General features: G+C 33.8%; 1 protein-coding gene across 1 annotated transcript in view; it reads left to right on the forward strand.

Annotated features, from left to right (window-relative positions):
- NCKAP5 (NCK associated protein 5) overlaps nt 1-10,848 on the forward strand; it is a 674,947-nt gene extending 664,099 nt beyond the window's left edge. Inside the window, exon 18 of the mRNA XM_070957028.1 lies at nt 10,178-10,848. Coding sequence (XP_070813129.1) covers nt 10,178-10,194 — 17 coding nt within the window. The 3' untranslated portion in view covers nt 10,195-10,848. The remainder of the gene's footprint in view (nt 1-10,177) is intronic.
- The last annotated feature ends 301 nt before the right edge of the window (nt 10,849-11,149 follow it).

The raw sequence follows: 11,149 nt of genomic DNA on the forward strand, positions 1-11,149 counted from the left end.
CATTATCAAGTATCTAGTTTATGGAATTGACAAGTAACTCAGTTTTACTTTTTGTTCAAATAAATTATTTAGCAAAAATGAGCAGGAAAGATATCTTGTGCACAGTAGCAGCATACAAAGGTATCAATAATGAAAAGGGAGTGGCTCTGTAATGCTCATTATCCATAGTTTTCTTCTCTCCCTTTTAATAAGTAACCACTTTCAAATGAAAGAGAAAAAATGTAAGAGCCTGACAGGAAGGGTTAAAGAAGTTCTCTTCTGTCTTATCTGTGGATCAGGCAAATGGTCGGAAGGTTCCACCCATTCTACAGCATTTTATTCTGAGCAGACCTATGTAAGATTGTGCAACACAACGGAATCATTAGATATGATTTGGGGATGGGCAAGAGATTTTCCAAAGCAGCCTGATAGGCTGGATTAATGTTAATCCCATTTTCAACATTTAGAAAACAGTGGATTCTAATTGGAAACCAAAACCACTACTTTTCCACATTCCTGATATCCAGTTTTCCAAAAAGACTAAGTGCAATTTATTATCAACTACATTAGTGAAAAAAGATATCTGACTTGTAGTATTGTTTAAATTGACTTCTAATATTTAGAAATTTTTTGTTAACAACAAAATATTTTTTGGAAAATGAAAAAAAAAACCTTGAAAACCCTCTCAGCTGTTATGAAATGTATTCAATATGAATTGTTTACTCTCACCAATAATTTCTGAAACATCTAACAGTGATAAATTATTAAATTACCATGATAAATAGTATGGATTATGAGTTCATATTGATTGATTAAACAAATAGAGGTATCTTAAAGATTTAACATGTGAACAGCTTGGAAATTATTCCACCATGTTTTTATTTTATCTTTTTAATTAGAAACAAGCTTTCTTAGTTCTTCTGATCAGGGATTAGGTGTGAAATGAAAGACTTTGGGTTATACAGTTATAAAATAGATCCTGTTGAACTGTATTCAATTCCCATTCCAAAGCAACAATTTGTGTACTTTACATTTTTCTTTTTCTCTGTTGAATCATTTTGAAGGCATATTTTGTGAAGAGGAGAAAGCTTTTTATTTTTTTATTTATTTAGGCTAATCTGAACCCAACTGATCTTTGCATATGACTCAAAGGAAGATGTTACTTTTTATGATTAACAGCTAATACGATTGTTTCAAATTGGTGCTTATTATAAAGTGAATAAAAATAGCTATATTACTTCACTACATAATAAAATTGAATTGTGTTCATGCTGCACTTCTTAACATGAGGCAAAAAGTACAATCAATCCTTTCAAAAATAATCCTTATACACTGTATACATTGTATGCAGTCTTAACTACTCTACAGGTTGTATAGTAACATAAGGATATATTGTTAAAGTATTTTAGTGTTTACTTTCCATTGTGGTTCCATGAATGTTTTACTTGTCTCATGCAAACAGATATTCTTTGCAAAGAGTATTTTTTCTCATTGTGCCTCATGAGAAGGCCCACACTCCAACCTATCACAATTCCCTTCCAAATCAGAGAGTAAGCAACAGCAGTTCCATAAATTTAAATTTCCATATAGAGAACCTGATCAGAGTTAAAGAAGCATAAAGGAGTTTTACATGTTGTACAATTTTCTCTCATGGCCAAGAGTAAATAATTTGGTGGTAAATTTTAATATCTGATGGTATTCTATGTTTTGTTTTGTTTTGTTTGTTTTGTTTTGTTTTGTTTTAATGAAAGAGGCATAGCTGACTTTTCACAGTAACAATTTTTAAGGAGCCTTAAAACGGAAAATGTTTTATGGTAAAGTCATATAATAACTTTATAAAATATTTATGAATGCTTAAATGATTATGAGCCTGAGCTGTATGTAGGTCTTGTGATATCTCTATTCTCCAAATTCCTTCCAAGATAATTTTCAAATATATATTAGATAAACGGTGCCCCATTTCTATTGGGAATGGCATATAGGGGATCATAAGTTAGAAAGAGTGTCTGGGGGTGCTTGGGAATATAGAAGAGGTCCCAGTTCAGGGATGGTGATGGTGGTGTGGGTTGGGTAAGGTGTATGTGAGGGGGAAAGGATTCACAGGAGTTCATTTCTCCACCTTCCTTCCTTCCTTCCTTCCTTCCTTCCTTCCTTCCTTCCTTCCTTCCTTCCTTCCTCCCTCCCTCCCTCCTTCCCTCCCTCCCTTCCCTTTTCAGCAGGCAGGTAAGTGGTTGCTGCTGGGTGGGGGAGGGAACGAGGAATTGCAAGTCTGGCTGGGAAACTGTCATCGACATTTAAAATGAAGATCACATGACCACAGCATCAGTGCACCAGCCAGTAGCCTGAACCAATGAAATTTTATTCCCTCAGGAGTTGAGGTACCTTGATTTACAAAATTGCTGCCCTATAATGGCTTCATTTCACCCAATTAAAGATCACGACAATAAGAGTTTTAGTAGCATATGGACAATTAAGAACTCAATATTTCAAGTATTATTTGCAGGATAAGGCTTCTGTTCATCTATTGTGGAGAACCCATCTTTGTTTTCTCCAAACATACTCCATTAGGAATGGAGTATGACCTTTTGTGTATTTTAATATAGTTTCACACACATCTATGCCCTAATGAAAATGGATACAAAGTAAAAACAAAAAAGCATTTACTAACATTTACTGAAACATTCATACCTCTTTTGCTATTTCTTCATTTAAATATATACTGCATAGCATATTAATGCTTTTTATTCTTTTTAGCTCAAGGAAAGAAATGATGCTGGGTGACATGTTATTTCAATATGCAGAAGAATAGAAATCTTTAAGCATATGAATTACAAAAACAATGTCATAGGAGTAGACCATACTTTGAGCATCCTATTTGTTAACTTTATATCCAGCCTTTTTTTCAAGGAGCTTAAGATGAAGTTTACAGTGTTTTCTCTTATAAATTTTCCTTTAACAATCATATGGGAGAAGTTACTGTCATACAATCAGAAGTGAGAGTCCTTGGATAAAGGTGGACCTGAAAGTGGGCTGCCCCATCTTCAGCTTACAAACCTTAATTATTACTTTGTTCTCACCTCTGGAGGTGAGTTCAACATATGTGCAGGTGTACAAAAGTGGAAATAAGCTCATCTACCACTGGTGTACATCACTTTCTGGTGATAGTCATTTCTCATTTGGAGAAATGTGTGTACATATTAAGGCAATGGATGAAAAAAGCATATAAAATTACTAATATTAAAGCATAGGGGCGCTGTTGCATTCTTTGTTCTTCCCTTTCTTCCACAGTGGTTGCTTGAATATTTGGAAAATAAGCTAACTATCTGAAGTTACTCAAAGTCCATGAGTGAAGATCCAGATAATAATGATTTTCAGTCACTTCAATAGGCCAGATTTGATCTGACCAATGACCTAAAGGTTAAAGGCTCCATATAATATTACCAAATGTCTGAGCAATCAATTCCCAGGATACACTATGTATCTGATATCCTGCAAGGTGGCCCTTATCAGCAAGAAGAGGCACTGATTCACACTAAAAGTGCATTAGTAAAATAATGATTTAAACATGAGAACCTCTGAACCAAACTCTATTGCTGGCAGCTGAGATTAGTAATAGGGTCAGATGAAGTCTCACGAAGTTGATCTGAATGTTTAATATATCAAGTTAATTATGTTTGATATATTGAATGTTGTTTTATTCTTTTTTTCATACCATTGCAAAAGCTGTTCCAGTGTCTACAAAATCATTAGCATATTTGTAGTGAAGATAATCCCAAACCTGTATCTATATTTTTTAGGAAAATTGAAATATTTATATTAATATCAAACTTAGATGAGGTAATCGGAGTGCTTCCTGAAATAGTTAACAAAATTATTTCAAGTAAACATCTCATTTCTGTATCTGTCAAAAGCTTTTCAGAATTCATAATACAAAAATAAGGAACTGTACAAAGGTTGAGATGGACAAAAGACAAAAGTAGAAACTAATCAGAGATTGGAAAGAATGTGACATGATCTGTTTCGGCTCAAAGATGATGCGTTGTTTTTGGCTTTTTCATAAATAATTGGAATTGCTACTTTATTTCACTGACATGAAAGAACAATATTTCTATAATTTTATTCTTAACACCATTTTTAAGGAACAAGCAGAGATATATTTGAGTTTATTTTTAAACTTATAATTAATTGCACATCTTTTGTAATCATCTGCCCATACGTATATTGAAGGTTCTTTATTCCAATGACAGAATGCAGATGTTAATCTGCTTTGCAAATGAAATAGCTTTGTACATTAAAATAAAAGTTAATTGACGGGGTCTTCCTATGGTGTTTGTTTAACAATTGTTTTAGATACAAGCATTTTAGATACCTGCCATTTTATACATAGAGCAGAATTTTCTTCTCAAAGACTTGTTATAAAAATGAAAAATTATGGACAGCAAATAAAATGATTACTATCTGGATAATTATTTAAAAAGAAATAGCACAATACATATAATTTCCATCCCAGCACTTATTTATTTCACTAAATGTCACTTCAAATAGAATAGAATAGAATTCTATTTCAATTATATCAATTAAGCAAAGGAAAAACACATTATCTTCAGTGTCTGTGAATCTCTTGTCAAACTCAAAAAATAAAGTTGTTGATTTTTAATCCTAAACCCATTTTCTCTATTTCTGCCTTCAGGCTTGGATAGATAAAGGCCTCCTTTTCCTTGGAAAGCCAGAAGACATATTACTATAGAAACTAAGAGAAGTGTTGAAAAGAATATGTTTCCATCCAAAACTTAGTATAGTCTGCACAAAAACTACAATGTATTAAATAATTTTTTATTTCAAGTTAGATATTAAATCTTTGTCCTTTTTTCACTACTGATAATTTTAATTTTAGATAATTCAGAATGATTTGTTACTTGATTTAATACAGTGAAATTTTTTATGAACTACACTTTTTCTTATTTCAATAAGGGGTAAAATGCTACCGGTTTGCTCCGGTTCAGGAGCGCATACATGCCAAAAGGAGGCTTGGGAAAATAAGTAGAACAGTGGGGGGGGGAAATCAGCTGTGGCGCACGGTTTAGCTTCGCTAGAAAGCAGGAAATCCTGCTTTCCAGCAAAGCTAAACCGCGTGGCACAGGTGATCGTCGGATCGTAGCTTTTTTTAAATACCGGTTCGCCTGAACCGGTAGCTTTTTAAATGTGCAGCGCACGTTTGGTGTGCACTGCGCATGTGCATGCGCATGCATTTGGTGCACAAGCATGCATGCAGCGTGCATGCGTGGCCAGTGAACTGGTAGAAACCGGTTCAAATTTCACCCATGATTTCAATATATTTTATTGGTTAATGTCATATTACATTGGTAAACAGAAATAATACAGAAGGAACTTAAAATCATTTTGTTTGAGAAATCAATATAATTACTAACCTAGAATCAGACATTCAGTTCTTTTCCGAAAGTAGACATGAACCTCTTACCTTTCTACTCTTAAACTCTTAACAACAAGCACTGGTTTCACCCTACAGGTCTCATCATTTTGAAAAATCTTTCCTACATATATATTCTTAAACCAGGTCATAAATCCTGAACCCAGTAATTTTTACGTGGTTGAACATGAATCATAACAGGACAATGCAACTTTGGGGCAAACATTCTCTCTTAGCTCAACTTACCTCAAAGTCTTTATTTTGGAGAATGTAAAGGGGAGAATCACTGTATATGCCATTTTGAACTCCTACATAAAAGGCAACATATAAACAATATATATATAACATATAAATATATAAATAAATTATAACGACACACCTTTCTCGCTTGACAATAGAGAAATTACTTTTGAAGTAGATGGTCCTGGGCACTCCTAAACATTCATATTATGAACAATTAACTTGTAAACTCTTTATTAACATTCTTTCTAGGCTAGGGCAAGGTATATTTAAAACACAGCTATGTAATTGCGAATGAGTGAAAAATTATTGTTTCCTTCAACAACTAACTATTCTGCAGAAAAGACCATAGTATAAGATTCAAGATCCAAATCATAAATTCTGCTGTACAAATGTTAAGTCTCTGGAGTAGCATCAAAACCATCCTTGGTCCTAATGCAGCAAAAGCTTTACACTTTCAGTGCAGCACAATATGGGCTGAAGTTATGCGAAGAGGTTTGAGAGACACAGTGTGGAGTAGTGCAAGGTAAACCCATTAGGGCTGATCATGTACATGCCATTCTGATCTATTCAATTTCAAAATGATTGATGAAATCAGTTTGCAAGATTGAACTGCCAATAGCTCAGCTAACTGTATGGTTCAGATTTATAAATTCAACTTTTAATTATTCTTTAAAAAAAAAAAAAGATGTGAGTTCAGATGGCACCGAATTTTTATAGTTTATTTTTCCTATAGATTCTTTCACCAAGCCAATCTGTAAAAGTTCCTCCTAATATCACAAAATCTTTAAAATAAAATGGACTGATAATGACCTAATTGCATAGAAGCATTTTCCATTTAAAGCATCTTCTATTAAAAAGAAATGTTTCAAAGTTATCAGTAAAAATCAATAATTGCAGTTCCTGGATCAGTTAGTGCTACAGCACATTAAGACGTTTTCCAAATATGGAAATATATGTAGTTGTGTCAATAATCTTTACTGTTTGAATATATGTGTAAAAATGTTAACTGAACTAGATCAGGGATGTGAAACTCATGGCTGGATGCATCACGCGCTGCCCATGCCCACTCCCGGTTTAGCAAGAGGGGGGGAGTCCCAATATGTCATGTGACGCTGCCGTGACAACATGAGTTTGACAGCCCTTAACTAGATTGTAATATAATCAAACTAGGATACTTGAATTTAAATAGATCATACATGCTTCAGTGTGCTGTTCTTTGCATTGCTCCTTAAGGAGAAATGCTTTCCTTTGCGTGAATAGGGATGTTCCACTGCATACATCTCTATTAATAACCATAGTTTAACAAAATCCCTTGCTCTCTCGTAGGCTGTATGTGTACAAATCTTTAATAGAAATTGACTCTTACTTTAGCTGAGATCCACATTGAATAAACTTTTTAGTGGGATATATTTAAGGGGAAGTTTCAGTCAATAAGTGAACTTGAATTTCCAATGGCTGACCTCACTCTCACAACATAGCCTAATAGCAAGAACACAGAACTGAATAATTGTGTAATACAAAAACAAACACTGCTCCAATATACTAGTTCAGCTTTAAGAAAGTATAATTTGGATGTAAAGCATAATAATAATTAGTAAAAAATAGATACAGTTTTTAAAATATAAAAACTGTAAATATAAAATAAAATATAAAAAATATAAAAAGCGTCACTCACGCCCTTGTCACCTCCCGGTTGGACTATTGTAATGCTCTCTACATGGGGCTCCCCTTGAAGAGCACTCGGAGGCTCCAACTGGTCCAGAATGCGGCCGCGCGGGTGGTTATGGGTGCAACCCGTTGTGCCCATGTGACACCCCTCCTGCGCGAGCTGCACTGGCTCCCAGTGGTCTTCCGGGTGCGATTCAAGGTGTTGGTTACCACCTTTAAAGCGCTCCATGGCATAGGACCCGGGTACCTTCGAGACCGACTTCTGCCACCAATAGCCTCCCACCGACCAGTTCGCTCCCACAGAGAGGGTCTCCTCCGGGTGCCATCAGCCAAGTTATGTCGGCTGGCGACACCCAGGGGGAGGGCCTTCTCTGTGGGAGCTCCAGCCCTGTGGAATGAATTGCCCCCCGAAATACGAAAGATTTCCGACCTCCGGGTGTTTCGCTGCGCTCTGAAGACCCTGTTGTTCCGCCAGGCAGGGCTATTAACATAATGTTTTAAATTGGGGTATTTTAAATTTCTGGGATTTTAATTGGAGCCTAATTATTTAATGATTTTAAATTTTAATTGTTGTCGTGTTTTTTGTGTTTTTAAATAGGCTGTACACCGCCCTGAGTCCTTCGGGAGAAGGGCGGTATAGAAATAAAATTATTAAAATTAAATTAAAAAGTGGTTAGTACTAGCTGGATCAAGAATTAGGGTTCAATTATGGGAACTGCATTACAGATTTTACATTGACTGTACTTTATTTAACATTATCTGAAAATGTCACCCATAATATAAGGCATAAGAAATACATTATGTCTTTGTTTATAGAGTCAAGCAAAAGACTGAATCTTTTATTACTAAATACCTGGTCTTAGGTTTGCTGCTCTATTGCAATATATTTTCTTCTCTGATAACATTATCTATATTCTCTGGTGATCCTAAATCAGCCGTTTCATTTGCTAACAAAATGTAAAGTAACAAGTGTTCGTTCTTGGACTGCCAGTAGCTTATTGATCTGTTCATTTCTTCCTGGCACTAATACTGAAAATGACAAATGAATGTAGTTGCCTTTATTATATGAATAGCACACCCCATTTAACAATGGATATAGCAAAAGTGTGAATATCTCTAAATTCCCTAATATATTAAGGTTTATCATATATGATAAAATAAGATTAAAAAGAGCAAACTATATGAGAAAATTGGAAGGGGGGGTTGCATTATTACTAAACCTTTTTCTAAAATAACTGATAAAAAGTCTTCTCCTAGCAAAGAGGTAAAATTGGCATTGTACAGTCCTGCTGTGTTTTTAATATAATGTGCAGATTCATTGTGTAGTGCTTATTTTATGTCCCTTTTGCAACTCTTCTCAGAGCAGATGTGGCTAATATCTGATTGATTCTGGTCTGAGTCTGGATCAGTTCAGTTTAATTTCCGTTCTTATTTTTATTAGAGAATAATTTTAGTTTAAAAAGATCAATTTGTTTTATATGCAAAAGGTGATGTTATTTTTCTACCATATTTTATTAGCATCTGTAATGTGTATATTTGTATGTGGTGTGTGAGAGGGAGAGAAAGGGGGTAGAATTTTTTCTTTCCCACAATTCGAGGTACAGTTAAATTCTGGGGTTAAAAATTAATTCTGTTCCTAATTCTGTCCTCAAGGTGAATTTGTATGTAAAGTAGAACTGGTTATTTTGTCAAATGTTTGTCTTGCTATGTAGCAGAGAAAAATGGGAGCTCAATGTGACTGAAAATGGAAGATCCTGTTCTCCTTCCGCAAGCCAAGGAACCACTGAACCTGCACAGCGCTTTCAGAAACCACTGAAACAGGTTGCCCAATATACTAAAAATGCACGCACTATCTCATGATGCAACTTCAGTGATTCTTCAGTTCGGTGGGGGAAAGCACTGTTTGCCATTTTGGTCAGATCTCATTGCCAGTCAGCCATCTGCACGTAGCCTATTCATAATTTGGAGTTGTTTGTAAACCAGAGGTTTATAACTTGGGGACTTCCTGTATATAAGTTCCCAATACAAAAGCCCATTAAAAGAGACAATACATTTATGTTAATTGGACAATAGAGGTCACTTTCATGCCACTGAAATAGCTGGTACATATTTCAATCTGTGTATAAACATTTGATAGACCAGTATTTCTGTCTCAGTCCAATAGAGGACGTGTTTAATTTATATAAAATACAGTGAATTTGTGAATATATATGGACTGGTTTAGAATGTCAGTTTTTCAAACCAGTAATGTAAAAAAGATAATAGCAACATTTCAATATTTTGCAAGGATTTTTAATTAAAATCTGATTCTACTCAAACTGAAAGAAACTAGGTGTGCCTAAGAACATTGAATTGATATTTTTGTCTTATATGCAAATGTTCCAATGATATTAGAAAGGCTTAACCTATCGGTCTTATCCAAAATTTCTATCTGTAAATTCATATGTAATGAAGTTCACGAAAGATAAATATTTAGCTTTCTTGGCAAAGATGTTCTTAAAAAATAATTGCTAAAGAATGGAAATGTAAATTACTCTGAAAACTTCAAACATACTTTATACATACAGATTCCAAAATCAGCTACTTAAAATGTAAATGGTGTTTTGCAAATTGAGTCCTGGTTGTCTGAGCTGAATCATTAAAGCTATGATTTATCCCAAAATTGACTTTATTATTGCATTTAATTATATTGGAGGATTAAGCCCAAATCTATTTCTAAATTCTGACAATCTATTTCTTTTCTTACTATGAATGTTAGACAACCAGTAATTGACCATTTATAGTATGGTTAACAATTTTATTTATTTTTGTAAAGATTGTGTTTCTAATTCTTATTCTCCTGTTCTTAAATTGTTACAGAAATTGAAGCAACCTGAGGAAATGAAAAAAGATTCTCAAAAAAAAAAAAATGTCTAAAGTTTGCTTTGAACTCTCATTAAATTTAATAACAACTGATACATTTTGTTGGGACAGTGCAAACAAGGTTGAAGGACAAGAAGAAAATGGAAATAAAGAAGAAATGTCTCTAAATAGTTCTTGAGATAGAGAACACACAGAACTTTTGAGAGTTTCTTTGTATGATAGCTTCTCATCTAGTACAAGCTCATACAATGTTTAAAGATATTCTACAGTGATGAAGCACTTAACAGAAGAAATAAATAAGATCAGTAAATATATTGAGAATTCATAAGACTCATCATACCATCTATCCTGGTGTGATCATACAATGAAGGGAGGAGACTACATCCTTGTGAAAAGAAAGAAAACACAATACCTGTAACAGTTATAACTTTTAAAGTCTTAATTTGCACTTTCATGAATTATTGTACAGAAGTTGTAAAAATATTCTTTGACAAAGAAAAATATATTTGTAGAAAAACATGATAGCAATAAACACTAATTTGTGCCATGCTTCTGAAATGGCACATTACTAATTTTAAATACTGGTCTTAATATTAACAAAATTAGTGATCATTTTTATAAAATAAAGTTTTATAAGCATTCTAGTCTTAAAATCGTATGCAGCTGAATTGCTTTGTTTGCCAAAATTGAACTTGCCAAATTACATTAAAACCACTTGGATTACATTATACAACATAACAATGCTGTTTTAAACTAAGGTTTATTCTGAGTTCAAACATTTCCAAAAGATACTCCATCTGTAGTCTTCTGTCATTGTTATATCTTATGCTGATTTAACATGTCTTCATATTTTATCTTACTGTTATTTCAGAATCATGGAGAAAAGGCCATTTAGATTTGTAATTTACATGTTAAATTTTTGTAATAAGGAAAAAATGGTGCTAGCAAAGAAATTTGTGAAGTTTTTTT

The sequence above is a fragment of the Pituophis catenifer genome, unplaced genomic scaffold, assembly GCF_029215685.1.
Source record: "Pituophis catenifer annectens isolate HBS135680 unplaced genomic scaffold, rPitCat1.0.hap2 SCAF_1, whole genome shotgun sequence".
Classification (NCBI taxonomy): domain Eukaryota; kingdom Metazoa; phylum Chordata; class Lepidosauria; order Squamata; family Colubridae; genus Pituophis; species Pituophis catenifer.